The following is a 26,664-nucleotide window of genomic DNA, read 5'->3' as shown; positions in this document are numbered from 1 at the left end:
AGGGATGGTGCCACAGGTGTGACCCTCTGCATCGGCTTCCTACGCCGAGTGCCGCATGTCCGGGGCTGGTCCAGGCTGTGCGTGCCAGGGCCGCCCTCCTCCTTGGGGAGGGATGGTGCCACAGGTGTGACCCTCTGCATCGGCTTCCTACGCCGAGTGCCGCATGTCCAGGGCTGGTCCAGGCCGTGCTCCTCCTTGGAGAGGGTGGTACCATCCACTACTCATTCGCTCCCTCATTCCCTCGAAGACGGATGTTTGGGCTGTTTCTACCTTCCGGCGATGGTGAATCTGCCACGGTGAACATTCGCCTGCCTGAGTCCTGGTTTGGCTGCAGTCGGTGGAGAGCTTTGCTTTTCTTCCTGTCCAGACTCCCCCTCACCCTGCCCATCTCCCCCAGTGCCTCGGGCTACTCTCTGCTATAGTGTCAGCTGCACGCACACACTCTCTTGGCACCCACCTTCTGTTAGGACGGACCCCAAAGGTCTACCCCAGACAGACAAACTGGGCACCCTCTTACTGCTCAGCTCAGTGACCTGGGGCCCCATGACTCCGATATCCATGACCTCAGCAGGCATATTCCTAGCGTGTGTCAAGATCATCAGGGTGACCTGGGGCCCCATGACTCCGACATCTGTGACCTCAGCAGGCCTATTCCTAGCCTGTGTCGAGATCATCAAGGTGACCTGGGGCCCTGTGACTCCGACATCTGTGACCTCAGCAGGCCTATTCCTGCCTGTGTCGAGATCGTCAGGGTGACCTGGGGCCCCATGACTCCGACATCCGTGACCTCAGCAGGCCTATTCCTAGCCTGTGTCGAGATCATCAGGAACTTCCACGAGCCTCCCCAAGACCCAGCCAGCCCTACCCCAGTGCATGTCCAGGCTGTGGCCTAAATGCAGGGATGTCCAGGCTGCAGCCTAAGTGTGGGGATGTCCAGGCTGCGGCCTAAGTGTGGGGATGTCCAGGCTGTGGCCTAAGTGCGGGGATGTCCAGGCTGTGGCCTCAGTGTGGGGATGTCCAGGCTGCGGCCTAAGTGCAAGGAAGCAGCACTGAGCACATTTCACAGTCACCCAAATTCTGAGTCCTCCCAGGCACTTAGGACTTCTGCCATCCGTGATTTCCAAGACTACAGAGGACATTTGAAATATTCCGGTGCAAATATTTCACCATCAGCCAGCCCTGGGTCAGCTGCCACGCATGACGGCTTCACCGGCTGTCGCCAAGCTTGCCAGGCACTGGCAGCTCCTTCCCTAGTTCCCCTAGGGCGGGACCAGCCGGCGCATCCTCAGGTGGCTGTGGGAGCCAGGCTGGGGGAGCCAGGGTGTGCTGGGCTGTGCCACCCCATCAGAAAGGTTGGCCCCAGTGGAGCCTGGCGGGATCCCATCCTCCGGAGCCTCTGACGTGGAATGATGGCAGCTTGGCTCAGGGTGGAGCGGAGGTGGCATATCCCAGGCAGAGGTGGCAGCCGGGCCTTCTGGGTCCCTGAGCACCCTCGGTCCCCATTGACGCCCGAGTCCCCGGCACTCCCTGAGCCGTACACCCCGGGAGGGGCACGTGCTGCAGAGGCTGACGCTGCGTTGTCTCCTTTAGGTGACGGTGACGTTGTAAATAATATGTATGAACCCGACCGGGACCTGCTGGCCGGCCACAGCGCAGAGGACGAGGCCGAGGACAGTGCCATGTCGCCCATCCCCGTGGGGCCACCGTCCCCCTTCCCCACCAGCGAGGACTTCACCCCCAAGGAGGGCTCGCCGTACGAGGCCCCGGTCTACATTCCTGAAGACATTCCGATCCCACCGGACTTCGAGCTCCGAGAGTCCTCCATCCCGGGGGCCGGCCTGGGGGTCTGGGCCAAGAGGAAGATGGAAGCCGGGGAGAGGCTGGGCCCCTGCGTGGTGGTGCCCCGGGCGGCGGCGAAGGAGACGGACTTCGGATGGGAGGTGAGCAATTGCGCCTGAGCATGATTGATCACGGCCATTTATCTTGTGTTCCATCTATTTATAAAGCTGGGCTGAGCAGCCACTGCCCGAGGCGGGAGGCGCGGCCAGAGAGAGCGTTCAAATGTCACATTTCCCAGCCTATTTTATCCTGCAGCTCGCCTGACGGGACTCAGAAAGCATCAGAGGTCCTCGTGGGTGCCTGTCAGCCCTGTAGGGCACGCCCACTCTCTCCCGGAAATGTGTCTTTCATGAGCTCATGTCTTAAAACATCCCATGCTTCCCGCCGGATCCCAGGCGTGAACGCGGCCATCGTGGCGGGGCAGGGAGATTCACAGAAAGTCCCAGAACAGGCAGCTGCACTCCAGGGCTTCATTCCAGGCCACGGCAATGTGGAGCAGCTCACAAATCACACCTGGTGGCCACGCTGCCCCGGCTGCCACCTTCCCCGCCTGCCCCGGTCAGCCAGTGGCCTGAGAGTAGCCCGAGCTTCTCCAGCTCCAGGGGCACAGGCCCCGGCCTGGAAGGGATGGCTGACTGTTTAAATTTTCCCACCACGATGTGACCGGCCTTAGAGGGTCTGGAGCTGGCCTGGTGAACCTGCTGCAGGGGTCAGGAGACAGGGCGTCCCTGGGACGGCTCTGAGCGGGGAGCACCCAGAGCATCCTGCCCAGGCTGTGAGGGACGCGAGGCACCGGTGTTGGGGGCCCTCGAGTGGTCCTGTGGGGACTAAGAGCCCCACCCCCCACACAAAGTGTACTTCCTGGTGGGCCCTGGCCTTTCTGCAGGCCCCACACAGCCAGTTGTCGGTGGTCTTTTTGGCAGGGCTGCTGCTTGGGTAGAAAATGGGAACACCGGGCAGATTCCCCTGTGCCTCCAGCCTCTGAAGTGCCCAGATGGAGGTAGGCTCCTCATGGGCAAATGGCCTGAGCAGGGAAGAGGAACCCCAGATGGATGGGGGCAGGATCCTGCGTCTTGCCCACCTCCTCTCCTGGCCGCTCGTGACTCTGGAGAAGTCCCCAGCCAGTTCCATGCTCACTATCAGGCCTGCCCCAACTCAGATGGGCCCTGGGGAGGCCCCTGTGGCCTCCAGCAGCCCTTGAGCACCTCCCTGGGCTGACGGCATTAAGAGCCCTTTGTAAGAACACTGACAGCCTGGGGGCCAGAGGCTGCCCGCACCCTGCAGAGCTAAGTGCATCCTCCCTGGGCAAGACCAGGGCACCTCGGCAGCTCCCAGCAGGCAGGTGTGGTCCTTGGTAGCTCACAGAGTCCTGTGTGGCTCCTCGTCAAGGATATAGGGAGACTCAGAAGCTGTTCCCTGAGTGTCAGCTTAAAGCTCCCCCCTCCGCTAATTATAGAGCTATGGGGGTCCCGGTGCCTGAAGAAAAGCATGTGGCAGAGTCCGCAGCCATCCAGCAGGGTGGGAGCCGCAGCTCTACGGGCAGCACCTGTGGGCCGGGCGCACCACCCCCCTCCATCGAGAGGCAGAGGACAGTGAGTGTGGGCCCAAGGTCAGGTTACCTTCAGGAGGGACTGGCCAGGAGCCAGGGGCACCAGTTAGACAGGACAGGGAGAGAGTTTGGAGTAGAAGACCTCGGTGGAGACACTGCCCAGCTTCATGGCCCTACAGGCCCCTCATGGGACCAAGGAGAGCATTTTGGTAGCAACATTCGTCTTTGGTTGTGCAGTGGAAGTGACTTTGGCAGAAGCGCCCTGTCCCGCCCTCCCTGGTGTGTGGGAAAGGAATTCAAGGGTGTGTGTCCCTCACACTTAGAAAGGTCTGGACTGTTTAATTAGGAGGTGGCTTGTGGATGTGAGAGGTCCAGGGGCCCTGCAGGTAGCACTTTGGATGACCTTCAGGTGACTTTGTTCTTGGGTACTCTGATACAAGTTTCTATTTGCTTTTTTTTTAAAAAAAGAAATGGCCCATATCACGATGTCCGTGTGGTGCCAGGCCCGGTGCAGGCTGCGCCGCTGCCTGCCGCTGCCTGTTGACTTTGCGGCGTGTTTATCCCTGGTGTGTGTGTACGTGAGGGAACGCGCTCTCCCCACGGTGCACCTCCCGTTTCTGCGGAGGGCTTTGTTCCACGGTGGCCACCTGACAGATACCCCTCCTGCTGGTGCTTAGAAATATTTACTCTCCCCCCGACGCCCTCAAACGGTGCTCCCCGCACACCCGGCAGGATCTCGCCCGACCTTGTTTTCCTTGTGCGTTCGGGCACCAACTCCCTGGCTTTGGGGCCACCTTTGGGTTTTGTCACTTCCATGAGATGGGGCAGGGGGCAGCCATGTGCGTCGGTGCCTTCGGGAGCTGACATTGGAACTGGGCAGGAAGCCACCACCTCCTCTGTGAAGGACAGAGAGGAGGAAGCAGGGGGTGGAAATTAGGTGGCAGCCCCAACTGCCTGAAATGAGCGATGTCCGTCAATCAAGGAGGTTTCTCCCCACCTCCAGCCACCTCAGCTGGGGCCTTTGGGCAGAAAAAGTGACATCGTCCCCTAAGCCACCTTCCCAGAATTTTCCACGCGTCCCGAAAGAGCTGATTGCCATTTCCCTTTGGGTTTTTGCCTTCCCCGAGGTGGCCCTGGAGGGAGAAGTGACTTGCGGGTGCCCCTTTCTCTGAGGATTTCTTCCTCTTGCCAACTGCCTGGCCTGTCTTCCGAGTGCCGTGAACAGGGGCCTGAGACAGGAAAGGAGCACCAGGCTTCAGGGCTGGGATCCCTCTGTAGTTCCAGACACGAGAAGCACCTTCTGCTGAGTCCCCTTCCCAAGCCACTCACACCAACCAGGCGGCCCTGCTAGCCCTTTTCCCTCCATGCCTCTGCAGTGAGCTCGATCAGAGCAGGCCTGGGTCAGAGAAAAACAGGGGAGCCAGCGTCACACCAGTGGGATCCCAGGTCAGGCCTGGGTCAGAGGAAAACAGGGGTGCCAGCATCACACCACTGGGATCCCAGGTCAGGCCTGGGTCAGAGGAAAACAGGGGTGCCAGCGTCACACCAGTGGGATCCCAGGTCAGGCCTGGGTCAGAGGAAAACAGGGGAGCCAGCGTCACACCAGTGGGATCCCAGGTCAGGCCTGGGTCAGAGGAAAACAGGGGTGCCAGCATCACACCAGTGGGATCCCAAGTCAGGCCTGGGTCAGAGAAAAACAGGGGTGCCAGCATCACACCAGTGGGATCCCAGGTCAGGCCTGGGTCAGAGAAAAACAGGGGTGCCAGCGTCACGCCAGTGGGATTCCAGGTCAGGCCTGGGTCAGAGGAAAACAGGGGTGCCAGCGTCACGCCAGTGGGATCCCAGGTCAGGTCTGGGTCAGAGGAAAACAGGGGTGCCAGCGTCACGCCAGTGGGATCCCAGGTCAGGCCTGGGTCAGAGAAAAACAGGGGTGCCAGCGTCACGCCAGTGGGATCCCAGGTCAGGCCTGGGTCAGAGGAAAACAGGGGAGCCAGCGTCACGCCAGTGGGATCCCAGGTCAGGCCTGGGTCAGAGAAAAACAGGGGTGCCAGCATCACACCACTGGGATCCCAGGTCAGGCCTGGGTCAGAGGAAAACAGGGGTGCCAGCATCACACCAGTGGGATCCCAGGTCAGGTCTGGGTCAGAGAAAAACAGGGGAGCCAGCGTCACGCCAGTGGGATCCCAGGTCAGGCCTGGGTCAGAGAAAAACAGGGGTGCCAGCATCACACCACTGGGATCCCAGGTCAGGCCTGGGTCAGAGGAAAACAGGGGTGCCAGCGTCACGCCAGTGGGATTCGAGGTCAGGCCTGGGATGGCCCATGCGTGTGTGTTATCTCTGATGGTCCTGAATTTCGTGTGTATAATTGTTCACTTTCACACTGGTAATTAAGTATTATGAATCAGAGTGATTTGATTTTACTGTAATGTCCACAGTATTTATTTACTGAAAAAGAACAAGTAATGACATTTTAGCAAAGATAACAAACAAAATCCGAGAAGGATCGGTGTCATTTTGGCCTCCTTACGTGGTGGCCAGGAGCGTGGTGTTGTGGCCACTCTGGGCTCAGAAGCAGGGTTCCCCTGGAGGAGAGGGGATCTGGGAGTGGCGTGAGCACAGGGATCTCGCCGGGTAGCAGCCCCTGCAGGAACAGGGTGTGCGTCTCTCGAAGGACAGGTTTGAAATAACAGTAACGTGGATTATTCTTACTGTCATTTTGGGACACGGTGGAAACCATTTTCTTTCTACTCTGAGAACAAAGTTCTTGTTCTGGACAATTCAGTTGAAATAAAATAAAATGAGAAGGTTGATTTTCCTTTCTCTTTTTATCACAAGAGACACGCTGCCAGGCAACGCTGGGCTTTGGGATGACTGGGGAGGGTCGGGGCCCTTCTTTCCCTGACGTGGGGCTGACGTAGATGACAGCACGACTCCCTGGGGATGAGGGACGGGGCAGGGAGCACGTGAGGCACCCACGAGCTTTGGGTTCAAGGCTGTGGGGCAGCCTGACTTCAAGCGGGAGCTTTCCGTTAGCAAAGTGGGAATGAGGGTGGGGATTGGGAACTGACTTTCCTCCGGCCTCGGTCGCTGGTTCGAAGCCTGCACTCCTGAGGCTGACGCTGGTGGGGAGAGCTGCCCCCTCCTCTTTCCCTCCTATGTATTAGGAATAGTCACTGACTAAACCCGCTTTGTTCCTGGGTGCTGTGGGGCACCCTGAGATGTGCCCTGAGTCAGATGCCCCACCTCCGACCTGGGGGTTCACCCTGTGCGTGGCTGTGTATGTGCCCCAGGTGTGTGGAAAGGGCCCCCTGAGCTTCGTCTCAGGGAGGGGGTTTGTCAGGAAGCGCACCCGAAATGCCTGGCCTCCTCCATCTGGACACAGCCGGGTTCAGTCTCCTCCCAAATATCACACCCCGCCTGCCGCCACCGGAGCCCACCTGCCTGGAGGAAATCACCCGTGAGGGCATTTGATCACCCCGGGGTCTGCAAAAACAGTGGTTTTGATCATTTGTTGAGTAAATCTGACATTTATCATCGTGCTGTTTGTTTTGCTAATTAAGAGGTGGCTGCCCAGTGGCAGCCCAGAGGGAGGAGGCAGTGGGTGAGGCGCTGGGTGAGGCCACCTGCCCCCAGCTGGGCCTTCAGCTGTGTGCCCAGGGCCCTGAGGCTCGGGGCCTGCTGGGGCGGGATCCTGCAGGACCCCCAGGGGAGGCACTGGGGGCACTTTTCTCAGTGTGTCGGCCACTGTCTCCCACCCAAGGTCTGCTTGTTTCTTTGTTGACTGTGTCTCCCCAGAAAGGCTCTCGACTGCATCACCAGCCCCGCCTGTAATCAGAACACTGATGAGTAAGTGCCTCTGCCTCTGCTTAAGAGGCCAGGTGAAAAATGTTAATGTGAATTGATGGGGTTTCAATTATTTAAAGAATGTACTGAAGTGGACGACCTCACCCCCGGCATTATTTACTGAATATTAATGTGTGTTTATTTGTTCAATCAACAAATGCTCTGTGTCTAGGCCAAGGCCTGTGGGAAGCTCCGGGGTCACAGGGGAACCAGCCCAGAGGCCTTAGGCCACACCAATTATCTGGCACTACCATCATGGGACCCCCAAGCTGGTGCCTCCAGGGTCCCCAGAGCCCACTGAGAGTCTTTGGCAGGGCCAGGACCTGCCAGTCTCCCCTGTGGACCAGGAGCTACACAGCAGCCAGGGATGGGTGAGAGCAAGCCCAGCCTGCACCCTCAGAAGATGAGAAATGGGCACACATGTAATATGGAATTTCATCTAAAACTTGATGAAAGCCTTGAAGAAAGGCAGGATTTGGGAGGAAGTAAAGTCCCCCTACATATGTTTGCAATACTGATGCTCTTCTGTTCCTGAGTGGGAGAAATGGGAAACACATTTGCAGGTTCATTTTGGTCCCAAGTGAAAGGATAACGATGGAGTGGGGTGGGGGCAGCCCAGCCAGGCATCTGGCTCCCTGGGACAACAGGAAGGGCAGTGCTATGGGGCTTCAGTCTCCGACATCACAGCACAAATGTCCATGATGGGCTTTTAAAGGCACCGTGGGGCAGGCATAAACATGCGGCCCCCAGAACCGGCTTCCCCACGTACCGGGGAGCACTGGAGGGCCCCACGTGCTGAGATCTAGTTCAGTCCGACGGCAGGAGGGGCAATGGCAAATTTGCTCCAGGGTTTTTGCGATATGGCCAGACCCATAGGGCAGGGTAGGGAATCACCCAGGCCACCCCTTCCCACACACGAACCCCAGCCCCTTCTCCCTTCCTCCTGAATGTCCCCTCACCAGTAAATATTAACATGACTTGCTGCAGGAGATTGTGTGTGAGCTTGCACACACAAATGCCCCCCACAGCTTAGTTTTTGCCTGAAGTCCTAGACAGGGCCTTGGCCTCTAAGGATGGGGGTCATCTGTGCCGCCAGCCCATCTGGGCTCAGCAGCTTTTGGAGCTGGCTGTCTTGAGGCATGTGGGTTGGGTGCCTGCGGAGCTTGCTTCTCTGGGAGCTCTGGTTGGATTTTGAGCCAGAAGATCCTGGACAGACACTTCCAGGCTCTGGATTAATGACCAGGCTCAGGGTGTTAGGAGGAGACCCTAAGGAGTCAGTCCCTCCATCCAGACCTCACGCTCTGGCCCGCTCGTGTTCCGATTGGCCAATCTCTTCATGATGGATGTGGGTTTCGGGACTAGGTTTGGGGAAGTAGGAGGTCCCATTGGAGGCTCCACCTTCCTACAGTTTTCACGGCAGCGGGTGGGGCTTGCTGCTGGTACAGGAGCTGGACTTAGACCCCTCCGTGGGTCCTGGGCTGGGAAACCAAGGTGAGCTTGGCCATAGGTCTGAGCCCAGGCAGAAGTGACCCCGTTTTAACCAAGCCCCAGTTCCTGCCCCGGATGGATTGTCGAGGCTCCTGGGACTCTGCTTCAGTCCCTTTCAGTCCCTGTGGCCTCATGAGCAAACAGGAAATCAAGATCAACCCGGAGACGGACACACACAGCTGCCTTGTTTCCATCCAGACCTCGGTGCTCAGTGTGGTCCCTGCACCAGCAGTGCTGGCCTCCCTGCAGGTTTGTTGGAAATGCAGAACCTTGCCCTCCCCCGGACTCACTGAGTCACCACGTGCAATTGAGCGAGATCCCTGGTGGTTCGTGTGCACAGCAGAGTTTAGGAAGGATCCGGCCAGACAGCGAGCACCCAGCAGACGCAGCGGCCAGACGGCGAGCACCCAGCAGACGCAGCGGCCAGACGGCGAGCACCCAGCAGACGCAGCGGCCAGACGGCGAGCACCCAGCAGACGCAGCGGCCAGACGGCGAGCACCCAGCAGACGCAGCGGCCAGACGGCGAGCACCCAGCAGACGCAGCGGCCAGACGGCGAGCACCCAGCAGACGCAGCGGCCAGATGGCGAGTACCCAGCAGACGCAGCGGCCAGATGGCGAGTACTCAGCAGACACAGCGGCCAGACAGCGAGTACCCAACAGACACAGCAGCTTACAAGGGGGCAGCTCTGGGTGTGTTGCAGGCATTGGGAGAGTCACCAATGTTCCCTGCAGCTGTGGAAGGATGTGCTGCCTTCCTGCCCACCCCACCTCCAGGGTTGACCTCCTGAGGCTTCGGGCTCCTGCTCGGCCACCAAAGGGATGGAGCAGCAGCTCCCACCAGTGCCAGGTCTAGCCATTCCTAGGAGATCCTCAGGCTGCCTCGTGGCTCTGGGATTCAGGAAGAAGGGGCACCTGCCAGCCACCGGAGGCTGGTTTGAACCCAGAAGTGTTTGACATAGCCCTTCTCTGTAGAAGCAGAACTCATGTGTCCAGCGCCCACTGCTCAGTGGGCTGGGTGCTCCCTTTGCACCCCCTGGAGCTGTCCACAGTCATGGACCTCCACACTCTCCATCCCATCCGGCTCTGGGGGACCCCAGGATGGCAGGCAAGGAAGGCTCAACCCAGAGAGCTCCCGCAGCTCAGGCATATTCTGGGAAGTGCGCCCACCCAGCCTGGGAGGAGGTGCAAGCTCCTGCCCCCAACAGTGTCTGCTGAGGGCATAGAAAAATGTGAAAGTGAGTGCCCCTCCCACATGTCGGTCTGTCCTCAGGGAGGGGGTGGTCAGGAAGGCTCTCAAGTCTTTCCTGGGTGCCTGAGACCTGAGGGCAGAGGCTGGGGGCTGTGGGCTTCCCTTAACTGCGTGTTGGTGTTGCCTGGGAAGCATGGGAAATACAGGTGCCAGGCCTGCCTCGGAGATGCTGGGCTGGAGCCAGGGAGGACGACCAACCTGCCTGTTTGCCCAGGAGCATCTCAGTGTTGGACCCAAAGTCCTGGCAAACCCCTCTGGCATCAGACATGTGGAAGCTCCCAGGAGATCCTAATTTACAGCCTGGGCCCAGAACAGCTGACCTAGAAAGGGGGAGTGGAGAGCCCGCCTGGATGTCCTGTCCCGCACCTGCACCAGACTGCCGGGCAAGGGACAGGTGGGAGGGCTGAGGAACAAGGGCTCCCAAAGCACTCGTCTGGCCTTCCGCAATGCTCAGTGCACCCTGAGGGGCTATTTAGGATGATTGTTGAGGGCATTTGGTCACTCAGCAGACGACCGGCACATCTTGGGCCCTGCAGAGGTGTTCACTGGTACCTCTCGGTGCAGGGTGCTTCCTTCTGTCTGTCCCGTGCCCCTTTCACCCTGGAGCTGAGCCCCGCCATGAGCCCTCCTCACTGGCTTGCCGTAGGGGCAGCCGGCGCTCATTGGCTGAGCTTTTAGATCACCCTGTTACTCCTTATCCTTTAAATTCCAACAGAGGGGAAGGGGCAGACCACGGCAGGTGTCGGGGGCCTTGGCACGGGTTCTAGTCTCAGGGAGGGAGGCTGGGGCAGGTCTGATAATGTCAAGGCTGGACTCTGCAGCGTCTGGCCACCGTCTGCTCGCCACACGCCACCGTCTCCCCGCCACACACCACCATCTCCCCGCGACACGCCACCGTCTCCCCGCCACACGCCACCGTCTCCCCGCCACACGCCACCGTCTGCTTGCCACACATTAGGGCCTGGTATTCTCAGTCCCGCATTTTATCGTCTAGATGCCAAAACTTGTTCCTGGCCTGCCCTTTCACTCCAAGGTTCCCAGATGCATGCTCTCGGCCCGGGCACCTGGCCTGGCTCTGGGCGCCTCTGCTGCTCCATTCTGCATGCAGAGTTCTGCGTGACGCCAGGAAGCTTTGCCGTGCTTCCCCACTCAGGAGCTTCTGGATATTTCTATGGTGGCCTAACACGGCACGTCTAAAACCGTGAGCACGCCGGTCAGCGGATGCTCTGAGGAGTGTTCCTGTGGAGGCGGCACTCGGCAGCTCGGCGGGGCACACAGCATCGGGATTTGGAGAGAGACGGGGCCCTGTGGGATGGTGCGGAGCCTGAGGCCACCATGGGGACAGGGATGCAGAGAAACCCACGGGCCTCGGCTCTAGGAGCAGCCGACAGTGCCATGCAGGAGTCACAGCACAGACCTCCCATTTCCCCCGGCACCGTGACATCAGCCCTAGACGTTTTTAGCCCAAGAATGCCATGAAATCCTGCACTATCTTCGGCCCGGCTCGGAGGCACGGGTATATAAGGAATTTTAGAAAAAAGGAGAGAGAATGACTAAGAATACCTCCCTGATGGCTCTCCTTTACTTCCTTAAGGGGTAATAACTCCACTGCAGCCCAGCAGAGGGGACTTTCTTTAAATAGAGCATTCTGATTCACAAGCGAAAAAGGAAATAAATATTTTCTTTTCATATTCGAGAGACATCTGCGAATACCAACTTCTTAAATAGCATTTTGCCAATCACATCCCACACGCCCCCCGCCCCAGTGACACCCAGAGCCCACCCTTACTCAGGAACCGACCGCTTGTACCAAGAGGCCTGAAAACATCGTCAGGGTTGCCAGAAGCAGGAGGAAGAAGGGCTTCTGCGTGGGGGCGTGGCCCAGCCTCCCTCTGGGCTCCCCAAGGCTCCCTGTGAGAACAGGGTGCTCCAGAGCCTCCTGCCCTTTTCCCTCCTCCCTTTCTTCCTTAGGGAAAATAAGGATTGGACATGAAGGGAGTATGACAGAGGCATGTGGCCTCTGTGTCGGCCTGGCGGGCACCTGCTGTGCACCCCGGTCTCTGTGAGGCTCTGTCTCCACTGGGACCCTCCCAGCTGTGCCGTGATTAGGACACGGCCACCCTGGCTCTGACAGGGGAACCTGGGGCCGAGAAGGAAGGAATAGCTCCTGGCCCCCAGGTTTGTCCATGCAGGGACCCCGAGGTGGGTGGGGGTCCCGCTCAGTGACCCCAGCAGGAGCTCACTGGGGGTAGCCAGGCTCCTGCCAGATGGGAGAGGTACAGGTGAGCTCCAGCAGGAGCGGGAGCTGGGCCCAGACCCGGTTCCCGCCCGCACTAACAGCATGTAGGTGGGCAGTCTCAACTCTGTGCCTCGCAGGCCGATTGCCTAGGCCCAGCGCCTCGTGCTTCTGCCTGAACATGGCTCTGTCCTCTGCAGGTCCGTGACCCAGCCAGGCCCTGGAACTGGACTTCAGTACAGTCAATGGCCTTCTCTAGGCTCGGGGGAATTCTGTGTCATAAACGTGACCTCAGCCCCACTTTTTCTTAGGAGCTGCTGTCCCCTTCTTTGAAAGCAGGTCCCAAACCCAGCCCCATGGGCCCTTGTAGGGCCTGAGAATGCTGGGGGCACCTGGCAGGGAGTGAGGCTCACCACCCAGTACCCCTTCCTGAAGCTGGGGTTCTTCAGTGGCCCCAGGGTGCTCGTGGCACCAGAGATGGGTTCAGCCAGGAACCCCATGGGTTCCTGACCCAGATGGTCAGCCTGTGAGACCCCCACCCAATTCCAGCCCCATTCTCTACCTCCTGGCTTAGAGTTCCTGGGGTAGGTCCCAGGAATCTGCATTCTAAGAAGGAATCATTGTGGGGGCACTTGGAGGATTCCAGCCCAGGAGGAGGCCCTGGGAAAGGGGCCCACCCTGAACTAACTTCCTCCCGTACCCATGGGAGCCCAGAGAGGCTGTTCCTGAAGGTGCAGCGGCTGATGGGTAGCAGCAGAGCCTTTCCTGACCACGGGCCTCAGCAGGGCAGGTAGAAGGAGCAGAAGCTGGGGCTGCGAAGAGGAGGGCACCTGGGGCCACTGGGGGACCCCACTGTTGCCCAGGGGCTCTAGGCAGCGGCTGAGGCTGGGGTGGACTTCACACCTCTGGTTCATCAGCATGGCTGCCGTCCCCGGCCACAGCTACACAGGGCGGCCCGAGGCTGACCAACCACGCACCCCACGGGCATGGGGTGATGGCTGGGATAGGAGGGGCTCCTTGTTGTACCTGAGTCCCACTTGGGGCATCACCGTCTCCTCCCCCTCCCAATGCAGTTATGAACTGGGCTCCAGGGAGGGAGTCATGTGGGACCACGGGCTGGGTGGACCCAGGACAAGAGCCCAGGGTCCCGACCCCAGGCGGGCCCTTTCTGCCCCTGCAGCTCCTGGATATCAGCTGTGAGCAGGACAGGCCCCTCCCTCCTGTGTGCCCCCAGCCATCAGAGAGGCCCCAGCCTGTTGTAGGCACTCAGTCCGATTGTCCCTTGGGTGATCCTACAGCCTTGGCATCCTGGAGGAGCCAGGCAGGGCTGGCACAGGCCTGAAAAGCAGCTCATTCGCCTCTGGTACCTGCACCCACAGTGCGGTCCCTGCAACGCTGTGCTGGGGTTAGCTTTGTGCTGTCAGGTGGTGGGCCTCCGAGGGTGGCAGAAAGCAGCTGGACCCACTAAGACTGAAGAATCTATGGTACAGGTCATTTGTGCTTGAGATCTTTTAATTTCGAGTAATTTTCCAGCAGCAGACTTCGCAGGGAACAGAATGAGTGGGGAGGGCAGCCCCTCCTGAGGGTGGGTGACTGTGACCTGGTGGCTCCCTGGGGAGGCCCCCTGAGGCCTGTGGGCCAGTTCCTGGGTGGCCCTCCCTCCCCTGGGTCAGACGCAGGTCCCATGCGTTCCAGGCCACAGAGGTCTCCCCGGGTCAGGGACAAGGGTCGGGACGCACGCGTGAACCTCATACTCCTCAGGAGGCAGCAGCAGGTCCCACTGCCCTCCCGCCAGGCCTGGCTGCTGGTCAGAGCTTCTCCTGTGGCACGAATTCTCAAGGGCCGGGTCATCAGCTGGGGTAGGAATGTGTTCTCAGGGTGGTACGGGCCACCTTGGCCTCAGCCAGAGATGAGGGGGACGCAACTACTCACGGACCCGCTGAGGGGCAGCGACCTGAGGACCACCCCTGCGGGCCGCCTGTCTCTGCTGCCTCCTGCACGCGGGGAGAGTCTGCTCGGGACAGGGGCAGGGCACTCCATGCGTTCTCTGGACCCCCGAGCTGCAGTGTGGTTGGGTTGCTGTGATTTAGGCACCCGCCTTGAGGGGCCTGGTCAACCCAGGGCAGCGTCTCTCTGGGGTGAGCAGTTTATCGGAGTGCCTGAGAAGGCCCTTTGGAGAATGGCTGCGAGACAGCCCCGTTGCCTGCGTGGAGGGTGCGTTCTGCATGCCCCTGGCTGGGCCTTTCCTGTCGTTTAGAACATATGTAAGTAGAATGGCCTCAAAGTGGCTATTCTTACTCAGCTGCCAGGATGCCACGAGCGTGTCTGCTGTTCAGGGGAGCGTGTTCTCTTCTTGCTTTTGCAGCTCCGGGCCCACCTGGAGTGCTTGGCGTGGCACTGGGCCACGGCCTCCTGGGATGCGTGGGCAGCACCGCCATGCTTTCCAGTGAGCTTGCTTGGTGAGTGGGCCCCACTCTCCCCTGCCGCATGAGGAATGGCACCAGCCTCCAGCAGCAGCCGCCCAGGAGCTCTCGTGCGTCCACTCTGGTCCTCCGGTCCCGGCTGCGCCTCTTGCCACGGGCTGGGGCAGGGATTACCAGCCGCACGCAGGCTGCAGGAACCCCCTTTGTCTGGCTTTCGGCAGAGTCGGCAGAGTTCCTTCCTTCTGGGCTAATGCCCAGTTTAATTGTACATCCCATTGTGTCGTCTCTGTTCAATCATGTTCAAAAATACCTACGTCCACTCCGTTCCCATTTAGATCTCTCTAAAGTCCATTCCGGCTTATCAGCACCGTAATTTCACGAGCAGAGCTAAGATTTCTGCCATTTAGGCCCCAGGCATTGTCTGTCGCGGCAGCAGCTGAGATAAACCCTCACCCAGAACAAAGTCGAAATGACCTTTTACAAGTAGAAGCGGCCTTGTTTCCCTCTAGACTAATTTATCAGCCTTCGTTTCAGCCCTGGCGCTCCGCGGAGGCTGGAGAGAGTGCTGTGCGGGGTGGGGGCGGAGGGGGATTAGGATGCTTGGTTGCTCTGCAGTTTCAACAGGCACCTCTGGATCCTGCCAATGGCCGTGGGGTGCCGCCGAGCAGCTTGCCCGTGGGTGGGGAACCACAGCCAGGTGTCCCCCAAAGAGCGTGGGGGGTCTCAGGGCCTAGGGCAGGGGCACAAAAATAAAACCTAGTGTGAAAACAAGCCAGGCTGGAAATACGTGAACATAAGCAACATGAAATGGCTGGGCCCCCAGAGCCCCTCGCCAGTGGGGCTCTGCTGAGCTTCTCAGTAACAGCTCACGTGTTCCACCTGCAGAGGCTGGCCGGCTCGGTCCTCCCCTTCCTGCCCACCCCAGGAACAAGGGTCTCTAGGCAGGAACAAGAAGGGAGGAGAGGCTGCTCAGGCTCCTGGGTCAGCCAAAGTCCCATTTCCAGAAGGTTCCAGTTGTCCTGGCTCCTGGAGCTAGGTTTGCACGGGAGCTGCCGGGCCCCCTTGAAGCATCCTCGTCCCATGGGGCGGGCCTCTGATGAGCTTCTGTAGTGCATGAAGAATCGCTGGGGGCTGAGAAGCGCAAGTCTCGCTCGGCCAGGAGCCCTAGCTGCACTCGAGCCCCTCTGCTGGCCCTTGGCGCCTGCCCACGTGGACACGTGCACCATGCTGTCCTCCTGGAGAGACCACGGTGGACCCTGTCTTAAGTCTGAGCTCTCAGAGGTGACCCTGCCCCTCGAGGCCTCCAGAACAGCTGTGCGGTGATCCCGGCACAGGGATGTCCTTGTGTTCCGTCTCTCTCCCCCGACCAGGGGAATGCAGAGGCTCCAGGCATCCCAGGGTCTTGCTGGGGAAGGAACCTCACTTACCCCTGCTGCACACGGGTGAGCGCTGAGATATCAGACTGGAAGTCAAACATGGGACCTTCTTCATGGTATCCCACCGCAGAGGCTGAGGCTCACCAGCCTTTCCAGTAGAGGGAACAATCCCCGTGATGAGTGCCAGGGCCTGAGGGGCAGAGGCTCTCCTCACAACCACTGAGTCAATGGCCTGGAGAGAGGGGCCTGGGAGACTGGCCCGCCGGCTGCAGCCACGACGGACGTGGGCTGGAGCCTGCACACCCACAGAAAACCACGGGCTCCACTGAGGCCCTTAGCCAGGGCCCTCCTTTAGGCTTAAGGTGGATTTTAAAATAGCTTGGAAGTCCTGTGTGGGATCTGAAGAACAACTCAAGTATCCCCGGCACACGTGGCCCTCCTGGAAATGCAGAGAGTGGTGCTTGTCCTACCTTCCACTGAGTAGACGGGGCTGGGGAGTCACAGGGTGAGTGTCTCCTGCACCTGACCCTGGCCTCCACCCTGATGGTGCTGCCTGTGGACCCAGCACAGAGCTTCAGACCTGACCACGGGAGAAGACGAGAACAAGAGCCAAACCAGGGGCAGAGGAGGAAGAGAGGAGGAAGAGGAGCAGGAAGGAGGAAGGAGGGAGAGGAGGAGGAGGAAGAGGAGGGGGAAGGAAGGGGAAGAGAAGGTGGAAAGCTGAGAGCTGAGTCCAGGGTCACCCCTTAGCTGGAGTGGGGACTCCGGGGAAGGCCAGCTGCCCAAATGACTGAAGTCTCTGATGGCAGAAGGACGTCATGACCCCTGCATTTTGGGAGTATAGACCACGTTGCCTTCTTTTGAGGACAGGGATGGAAAAAGGGGTCTGGGCTTAATTTTTATAAAAGCCTTCAAACTCCATTCATATGATCATAGGAGCTGCTGGACTGAAGAAAAATGTATTTCCCTTTACTCTAAAATTCGCTTTGTCATGGGGATTACTTCAATTGCACTGACTTGAAGCTCGCACAGAGATGAACAAGATGCAGCCTCAGCCCTCAGAGGCGGGTGTCCAGTCCACAGAGAGGTGGCCTTGAAGTCCAGTAGTCCAAGCCACAGGAGCTAGCCTCACCCTGGCCCCACACCAGAGCTCCCACTGCAGGGCCCAGCCTCCTGCTCACTGCGATGTTCCCTTGTGAGACCTGGGCCCTTGCAGTCATCAGGAATTATGTCAGCTGTGGGGAGGACGGGAGGGCCGCCCGGGGCAGCTGCCCTCTGAGGGACTTACTCCTTCTGAGCGTGGCCTTGGGGGCTGGGAGCCCCGGCTCTGATGTTTCTCCAGTGACCCCTGGCAGGTCGGGGACCCCAGCCACGTCCAGCACCTGCAGGGCAGGACCTCCCACTTGGATGCTGGTGACACATTCTTCAGCTGGAGCCGAGTGGGGTCGTGTCTGTCCTGCTTCCACGCGGGCCCTCTCCCGCCTGGCCTCTGTTTCTACCTCGGGTTGGCCTCTCCCGCCCTCTTCTGTGTCCACTGTTGAGCCCGCAGCTTCCTGGATCCCACATGAGCTTAGGCGCTGACTCAGAGGCCTCCGCCTCTCCGTGGGACCTCCAAGTGGGGCCCTCGAGCAAGGGGTCCAGCTCCTGTAGTGTTCTCCCTTCACTGGTGCCTGTACATAACAGTGAGTCCCACACATCCACAAGGCAGGGGACGCCCTCACAGTGGAGAGGTCCCCACTGTCTCCTGGGGTTAGGAGGGCTTTCCACCTGCCTCAGGGAGGGAAAGCACATCCGGGAAACGCACCAATGTCCTTGGAGACGCCCCCTGAAGGTATGCAAAGGGCAGCCTGGCCTTGCCACTTCACCCACATGACCTCATGGTAGACTTTCATCCTCTTGGCGTTCCATGAGGGGAAACTGAGCCAGAGAAAGAGCACACGATGCTGCTGATGGAGCAGCTGTGACCAGGACATCAGTTGTCAGCTGCAGACTGCAGGGCTTCCCGCTTCCCCCATCTTCAGGGAGCAGGTGCATCCTTCATGCTGGGGGATCCTGGGGCAGGCTGGGAGAACTTGGCTGCCCTGCAGGGCCCCTCTGCACCGGGCTTCACCGAGAGGCAGAGGTGGGTCAGGGCTCAGTTCCCTTGGTCGCAGATGACTTCGGAATCCTAGAAGAGCAGACACCTGCTTCTGCCTCAGTGGGCCTTTTGCATTTTTGCTCTCTGGCTGCACTGCCCATGTCCCTTTAAGGGTCTGCAGGTGAGGGACAGTGTGTACCGTCTAAAGGTGAGGGATGGTGTGTGCCTTCTGCACACTCCTGCTTCCTCCTTGTCAACCTCAGTAGCTTTGTGAGGTTTTCGAAAAGCAATGTGCAGGTTTTTGAGATGCCTGCATCACAGGGCTGGGGCCCTGGCACCACAGAAAGAGGAGGATGGCTCAGACTCAGGCTCACAGATGCTGCTGAGACCTTGAGCAAGCCGTCGTGGCCTCTGGGCCTCAGTTTCCCCACCTGCTAAATGAGGAACTAAGAGGAGCATCTTGCTGGTCCCACCCAATTCCAGCCTGTGGTCTGAGTACTCTGACAGCCAAGAGGTGCAGAGATGAAGAACGGGGCTGTCGGTGCGGGGAAGGAGATTTCTTTGACGGAATCTGAAGAAAAGTGGGTAATTTTCCACTGGTCGTACCCTCGCCCCCAGCCTGGAAGCTGTGTTCTCCCAGACTGGCATTCTTCATCCCTGATGAATTTGCTGTCACGTGGGGTCACCAAGATAAAGCAAGGTAGTTGCACACCATCCGCCCCCCGCCCCGGGCTGAGGTGGAAAAGCCACTCTGAGAACCTCGTCGTCTGTTGCTTTGCTGATTTTCTCAAAGAAGTTAAGCCGTGGGTGGCGGGGGCCGGGGCTTTGGCGGTCATCCTCGAGACGGTTGCATCCCACGCCGCAGGTGGATTTAGTGAATGACGAGGCAGTCTGAGAAAGGTACCTTGCCACCCACACAACCGTTGAGTTCTCATTCTATGTTTGTGTTCCAATAGACTAGCTTAGGTGAACAAAGAGTGAGAGGTGCCTGGCACACTGCTGTGACCGAGAGGCAGGTGCTTATGAGCCCGTATTAGGGCCATAGGGGTGTGCTGCAAGGTGCCACATGCGCATGGCCTGCCCATGAGATGGCAGGTCCGGAGGCCAGAAGCCCCTGATGGAGGTGTCGGCCTCGCTCCTGCAGAGTCCTCTGGGGCGGGGTCCGTCCGTTTCTCTCTCCGGGGGGCCAGGGAGTGCTGCTAATCTTCCCCATGCTTTGGCTTGCAGACACAGCCCCCTCAAGGTCTCTGGCTTTATCTTCATGTGGCCTCCTTCCTGCATGTGTCTGTGTCCACACGTCCCCTTTGGGTAAAGATATTAGTTATACTGGATTCGGACCACCCTACCTGTGTTGACTCGTCACATCTGCCAAGACCCCATTTCCAACTCAGGCCATGTTCTCAGGTCCTGGAGATGAAGGCTTCAGCAGGTGAATTCAGGGGGACACAATTTACATAGACCCCTTAGATGTCAACTATCTGGGCCTGGGCATTTCCAGGTATAGCAGGTGACAGAAGGTGGTGCCCCAGTGCACACCTGATCCCTACGTCCCTGCAGCAAACGCTGGCACCTGAGACCTCCCAGACAGACCCCGTCTGGGGACTTGAAGGGGACCACACTGGGATTAGGAAGGGAGGCATGTAGGCCCAGAAGTGATTAGAACTCAGGACCAGTGACATATGAATGGTGGTGCCAACCCGCATCTTAACAGTAAGATGCCTTTTTAAGGCTGGCATTTTTAACCAATTCCAGTATTTTCCATTTGGAGATAATGTTAGTGAAATAAACATCAGAGCAGACTTGGCAGCTCACAGATACCCGTGCCCCTGTGGTGTGTGTGGGTGGTGACTTCCACAGATGAAACGTCTGTGTGGGGGAAGGGCAGTGGAAATTGGGGTGACTGTGGATCCCGCCTGCTCCCCGGAGGGCTCCTACAACTTTCAGACAGAAAAAAGTTGGTTTGGAGGTAAAATGATGTCATGTGAACGTTGCAAAGCACAGGAAGGAATCCCACACTGATCCCTACGGTTCCTGGAGAGGGAGCCTTACCGTCCCAGACACACACATCCTCCTGGAAGAGTAGTGGCCGCCAGAGAAGCCTCCAAATTCCTTCTAGCCCTGCCCCTGTCCCAGGGGAGCCTGTGGCTCCGTTTCCGAACTAGCATGTGGGTGAGGTTTTGGGAATGCCGACAGCTCGGCTGCTCCTTTATTTGTAATTTTAAAAGTCTTCTTTGAGGACGGTGCAGGCTTTCAGAAGCCAGGTCGATGGCCTGACTTGGTGTTTAACTACATGCATGATCTTGTATTCTGCTTTCGGCCCAACTGGCCCTGGGTTTGCGAACCTGCAGCTGTGGGACGCTCGCCCTGATCCGCCCCGGTTTTGTGGACCTGCGGCCGTGGGTCGCTCGCCCTGACTGGCCCCGGGTTTGTGGAGCTGTGGCTGTGGGTCGCTCGCCCTTGAAGGCCCTTGGGAGTGCAATTCAAAAACGAAATGGTTAAAAAATGGGCGGGCAGGCAGGAAAGGAGTGGAGGGGATAGGAGCCCAGCGGTTGGCTAATTGGAGAGTGGGACCCCCGTTGGGGGGGGCCCTCACCGGGACAATGTGCTCCGAACCAGGAGCTGGGAAGGCCCCGCGGGATTGTTATCGAATTAGTTGAAGTCAGAAGTCCCCTGAATGGGGTAAAGAAGGGAAGGGGAAACGCAGGCCCGGGTATAATGCGGCCTAAATGAGGGCCCCATTCACTGCCCGTGAAAGGCTCCCGTCCCCTTCCCGGGGAGGGTGGGCAAGTTCACTTTTGTTTGCTGGGGGCGGGGCTGCTCTCAGAGTATGTTCTTACCTAGAGCCGGGGGCCAGGGGCAGAAGGGGAAGGGGGCACTGGAAATAATCCCCTGACGGGCAGCGGGAACGGTGCAGTCACAGGGCACCCACCCGAGCCCCCAAGGCGCCTTCTGAGCTCCCTCGGCCCCAAGTTCACCAGAGCACCCGCTGGGGAGACTGCCCCTCAGCAGCCATCAGGTCCCTCCACTGACGTCCGGAAAGATGCCGAGATGTAAGATGGGCCTGTGTGGCCAGTTGCATAGGAGAGAAATGTATTCTAATGGCCAAATTAGAAAAGAATGTTATTGGAAGGAGGAGAGAAACCCATGAAATATAGAAATGGACCAGCCAGAAACCCAAAAGGCCAGAAAAACAGAGGTGGGGGGCGGGGGCACAGCAGGTTACATAGGAAAATAAATACTTAACAAAGTGCTGTGCTCAGTAAATATTTGTTGAATTCGTACATTAATTAATTTTCCAGATGAGATTTTCCTAATCCATTTTTTAAAGAAAATAAGGATTAAGAAGGAAGTGGAATCGGGTTATGAGGGCGGGCTCGGTGGAGGTAAAGGGGACGTGGTATGTGTGAAGCTGGAGGCTGGACACTCCAGGGGCGAGGCTGGAACCGGCTTCCTAGCCAGGCCTCGGTAATCGCCCGTGGAGCAGCTGATCTGATGTTCAAGTTTCATCCCCTGCCCTTTCACCCACCTCCCAACCCCGAAGCAGGTGCAGCAGCATGGACTGGATGGAACCACCTGAATCCCCGAATCCCACATAATTAACCCTCTCCCAGGGATCTGAACACCGAAGGAGCCCCCAGCCCCCTGCCCTGACTCAGGGGCATTGCAGAAAACAGCAGTGTGGCCCGGCTCTGCCCTCCCAGCTGTGTGTGACCGGGACCGGGGCTAACAGCCCCACACCTGCGTTCCCCTTTACCGGTGCTCACAACAGAGGTGCCTCCACTCGTACTGGTGCTCCCATTTTCATCGGAGGCCACAGAGATGGGGTGAACCTACTCTGGGAGAACCAACACCCCAAACTGAGCCAGTGGCCCACGCTGACCTGGGCCAGGTAACACCTCTGGAGATCCTCCCTGTGAACCACCACACAGGGCCCTTTCCCAGACAGACCACCAGTGGGCCTGGACCCATGCCCTAGGGGATAAGGAAGCCCGCGTGTATTTGCTGTTTGTGCAACACGGAGTTCCTCTCGGGGGTCTGGGGGTCCTGAGGGCGTGTCTAGGTCAGAAGGCGTGCCCTCCAGGCAGCTCCGAGATGGGAAGTGATTGGAGTGTAGGGGTGAAGTCCCGATGCCAGATAGATGCACACGCCTTGGCGCATCCTCAGAAAGTGCCTTCCTGAGTCTGCTCACCCCCCCGGACATGCATGCATGCCTTCCCACGCTCCCGTGCACACACCCCTCCCGGCCCCTCCACAGAGGACCTGTAGGGAACCCGTGGCCGGGGGTGAGCTGGGTCTGAGGCTTTGGAACCCATGCCTGGATCAGCAGCTTCCCAGATGTGGCATCTGAGCAGGAGGGGCAGAGCGAGGCTGGCATGGCAAAGAGCGAGCCACCCCATGAAATGGGCCAGACAAGGTCACAAGGCACCAGTTGGCCCAAGGCTGGTCAGGAATTCGAGTTTTCTGCAGAGGGAGACACAGCTTGACATGTGGGACCTGTGCAGCTGGGTGGAGTAGAAAGGGATGAGAGGAGGAGGGGCGGTCGGCCCAGGAAGCAGGGCGGGCAGACGGCGACCCAGAGGACCTGTCCGAGGGGTGACATAGAGGACAGCAATGCCGCCTGCGTGTCCCCGCATGGACCTGCTTCCAGGAAGGTGGAAAAGTCCCATGGGATGCAGAGCAGAGGAGACACAGCTGTGGCTCAGCCAGGAAGGATGGTGTCCTGGTGCAGGGAGCTTTGGGGGACGCCTTCTCACGGTGCCAACCCACCAGCCCCGCCCTTTGCCATCTCCGAAAGAGCTACCCAGAAAACGTCCTAGCCGAGCGCCGTTGATCCCCTTTTTATGACTTGGAAAGAAATTTGCAGCTACAAAATGCGAGGTCATTAGGTTAATGCCGCTGCCGAGCTCCCCACGGCGCATACTCCCGGATGCTTCGGCCCAGCCGGGTTCCTCGCTAAGGGCGAGTTTTACGACCTCGGGAACGTTGGCATTTGTTTATGGCAGAGAAGTGAAGTTTTGCTTCCCCCAGAGGCCAGAGTGTTTCCAGGGACGGTTTTAAAGGGGAAGCAGGCACGTTTCTGATTTAAGTCACCGGGCAGGCATGATGTGGGAGACGATGCCCTTTGGAGCTGCCCACGTGGCGGCAGCAGCAGGAGGTCCCTTTGCCCAGTTCTCTGGCCTCTTGTTGGTTTCTTCTTGCCCTGTGCACGCCTGTCACCTGAGACACTGGCACTTGGCATTCGCTCATCCACCGGTGCTCCTTGAACGGGCGTTCTGTGAAGGTAACGGTCCCTGTGTGTTGGGGATGCTGGCCTTGGCCACGTGCTGGCTGTGGTCTCTCGGGAGCTGAGGAAAGGAGTTCTGCCTCGGAGAATGAGGCAGGATTCTCCTCTTCCATCCCCCTCTCTAGAGTCAGAATTACCCTGATAATTGCACTCATCTGACTCCAAGGCCGTCTCCAGGGTTTTGAGTGTGAAATAGAGTCGCTGTCTCTCACCAAGGCTGTCAAAATTCTCAGGAACCAGAGGAGAAGGCGGGAAGTCCCTGACCCCTGGAGTAAACCCCTGGGTCTTCATAAAGAGGCTGCTGGCACAGTGGCTGAGAAACCCAGGCATGGACCCTAACCCTGCCGCCTGTCTGCCTGGCATCCTGAAGACATCACTGCACCGCCCTGTGCCTTGGTTTGCTCATCTGCGAGAGTCCTCCCTGGGCCGTTCTAGGGATGACAGGGGTCTCTGCGTGAGAAAGCCCAAGCCAGCACCTGCCCCAGCACCTCTGCACCCACATGGCAGCTCCATCTACAGCCCGAGGGCCCTGTAACCAGCCAGAGCGGCCGCGCTCGGAGCCTCACGGGGTTCCAGATGGAGCCTCCCTGACAAGGGCACCTCTTCTTCCCAGAATCTTTTGTTCCGACCTTTGTTTAAAGCAGTTTCTCCCGGCTCTGTTCACATGTGGGCAGAGATTCTCCGGTCCTGCACTGTGGGATGTTTAGTGTGCCCGAGGCCACCCTGAGTGGTGACGACGATTGAGTGTCTCCAGAGGCCGGGTGCGGTGGCTCACGCCTGTAATCCCAGCACTTTGGGAGGCCAAGGAGGGTGGATCACAAGGTCAGGAGTTCGAGATCAGCCTGACCAACATGGTGAAACCTTGTCTCTACTGAAAATACAAAAGTTAGCTGGACGTGGCGGTGGGCGCCTGTAATCCCAGCTACTCGGGAGGCTGAGGCAGAAGAATCGCTTGAACCCGGGAGGCAGAGGTTGCAGTGAACTGAGATCGCGCCACTGCACTCCAACCTGGTGACAGAGCGAGACTCCGTCTCAAAAAAAGAAAAGAAAAGAAAAGAAAAGAAAATGTCTCCAGATATCACCAGGTGTCTGCCTGGGCAGCAGAGTTGCCCTAATGGAGAGCCACTGGTCAAAGGTGGGGGCGACCATCTCCTTTGTGGGGTTTGTCCTTTGGAACCATCTCTGCTCCCTGAAGCCATCTCCTCTTGCTCCCGGAGTGCCTGTCCAGAGGCCCGCCCAGACCCCCACGAGTGGATGGAAAGTCTTGGGAACAGAAGAAATCTGGCTTTTCCCATGAACAGGTGTCCCCTCCCCCACATCAAGGGAGTGTCTTTTTCCATCCGTCATGCAGCGACCACCTGCTTCTTCGCGAGTGGCTGGGACTTAACTCTCAAGGGCATTTAGGGAGAGAGAGCAGTGGGAATTCAGAAGGAGCTCAGAAGGGAATGCCCTGCACCAACCTAAACCTGGGGCAGGGTGGACAGCAGGTGGCTTTGAATATCCTAGTCAAAAATATGGGAATGTTTTGGTTCCAGGGGCAAGAAAAAATTAATCATTTATCTGGTAAAGGCCCGTGACTGAGTAGGAAAGGAACGAGAAGGGAAGGACAGGAACTAAATCTCAGAGTGGGATTTACTAAGCACAGTCACGCTGAACAATAACTAGGGGCACACAGTGCCGCACGTTTGACATCGGGGCACGCAGCTCTGACGTGGCCGGTCCTGACCGGCACACCTGCCCCGAGTCACCTGGGACAGACTGCAGCCAGCCTGTGCTCCTTTCTTCCTGGGGAGGTCTGTGAAGGTCACATGCATGCCTGTGTCCCCCGGGACAGCCAGGGAGGCAGGAGGACAGGCCTGCGTGTGGAATAGGCCTCGCTGGGAGGCCGTGGTTCTGCTCTTGCACATTTCCAAAGGAAGCTCCCTGCGGGTGCGCGTGGAAGCTGAGCGCCTCAGTGGAATGTCCTGGAGCCTCACTTTGGGATCCTTGGTTGAGACCGATTGGCCACAAATGCCACCTCCTGCTTCTGGAGAGGTTTGAGTTGTCAATGGCCACCAGGAGTCACGGCCCTCCCACCCACCACAGATCCCCTTCCCTGAGTTTTGGGCCAGGAACGTGTGTTGTAGTTTCCTGAGCCCTACAGCCAGGACCGTGTCCAGCGTTTTCCAAACTGGCAGAACACAGGGATCTAAGACGGACGTGCTAGAAAAGTAGTGACACTCATTTGCCTCCTGATCTGAGGTTAACGGGGACTTCCAAAAGATGCACCCGTGTTAACCCTTTCTCAGAACTCTTATTTAGCACGGAAAATATCGTAGCATTTTCTAGAGACATTTGCAGGAAGGTATTTGACACATTAAAGCCAATTTTCTTTCTCAACTACAGAAAATCAGTGACTACTATTATCATCTTATTGTTAACTGACATCCATACCATAACCCAGGTATGGATGTCTAGAACAGAAATCTATTCAATAAATATTGGATAACTGCAGCGCCAGAAACCAGCTCTTTATGTGCCGATGTGTTCCTGCAGCTGCCTCGTGTTACTATGGGCTTTTAGGGCAGCCAACCTGCACTCATAGGCAGATGGGCTGTCCTCTGGCTCGAAGCTTTGCAGGATCCTTGCACCAGGATTCCACATAAAGGCAGATCGAGGCATCACTCCTGATCCAGCTCTGAGCGTGGGGATGGGAACATGCTCCCTGGGATCCATGGGGAAACCGAGGCCCTGGAAGGCTTGCCCCCTCAGATTCAGGAAGGAGCCGCACAGGCTCAGAACCCAGGCTCCCAGCTGGAACCACAGCTGCAGAGAGCCCTGCCCGGAGCCTGTGGGCATCACGGAAGAGTGTGCGTGCACGCGTGTGTGTGTGCATGCGTGTGACTTTCAACGTCCGAGTCCACTTACTCAAGCTACATGCAAAGGCTGATAAAGTATTTCCAAGACATGCTCTAAAGAACATAAAGGCACCTGTTCTAAGTTGAGGGGATCAGAATTCAGGAAAACCTGTGGTTGAATGTATGTCACAGGGTTCACAGAGCTGGAAGGGGCCGCCCTTAGCCTCGAGATACACATTTGTTTATCCATTCACCAGCTCCACATCCACTGGTTTATTCATTTATGAGATGTGTATTTCTTTTCCATTCATGGATATGCATTTGTTCATTCCTTCATTAGATATCAGTTTGTCCATGCATTCATGCGATATTGGTTTATTCACTCACTAGGCATATATCTGTTCATACATTTATTAGGTTTTTATTCATTCATTTATGAGATGTTTATTTCTTTATCCATT

General features: G+C 58.1%; 1 protein-coding gene across 6 annotated transcripts in view; it reads left to right on the top strand.

Annotated features, from left to right (window-relative positions):
• LOC105496680 (PR/SET domain 16) overlaps nt 1-26,664 on the top strand; it is a 364,998-nt gene that overhangs the window by 113,569 nt on the left and 224,765 nt on the right. For all 6 annotated transcript variants that reach the window (XM_071067547.1, XM_071067538.1, XM_071067522.1 and 3 more), the window contains exon 2: nt 1,591-1,940. In XM_071067547.1, the coding sequence (XP_070923648.1) occupies nt 1,591-1,940 (350 nt within the window). The remainder of the gene's footprint in view (nt 1-1,590; nt 1,941-26,664) is intronic.

The sequence above is a fragment of the Macaca nemestrina genome, chromosome 1, assembly GCF_043159975.1.
Source record: "Macaca nemestrina isolate mMacNem1 chromosome 1, mMacNem.hap1, whole genome shotgun sequence".
Taxonomy (NCBI): Eukaryota; Metazoa; Chordata; class Mammalia; order Primates; family Cercopithecidae; genus Macaca; species Macaca nemestrina.
Note: the sequence above shows the minus strand (reverse complement) of the source record. Positions and strands in the feature narration are given on the sequence as shown.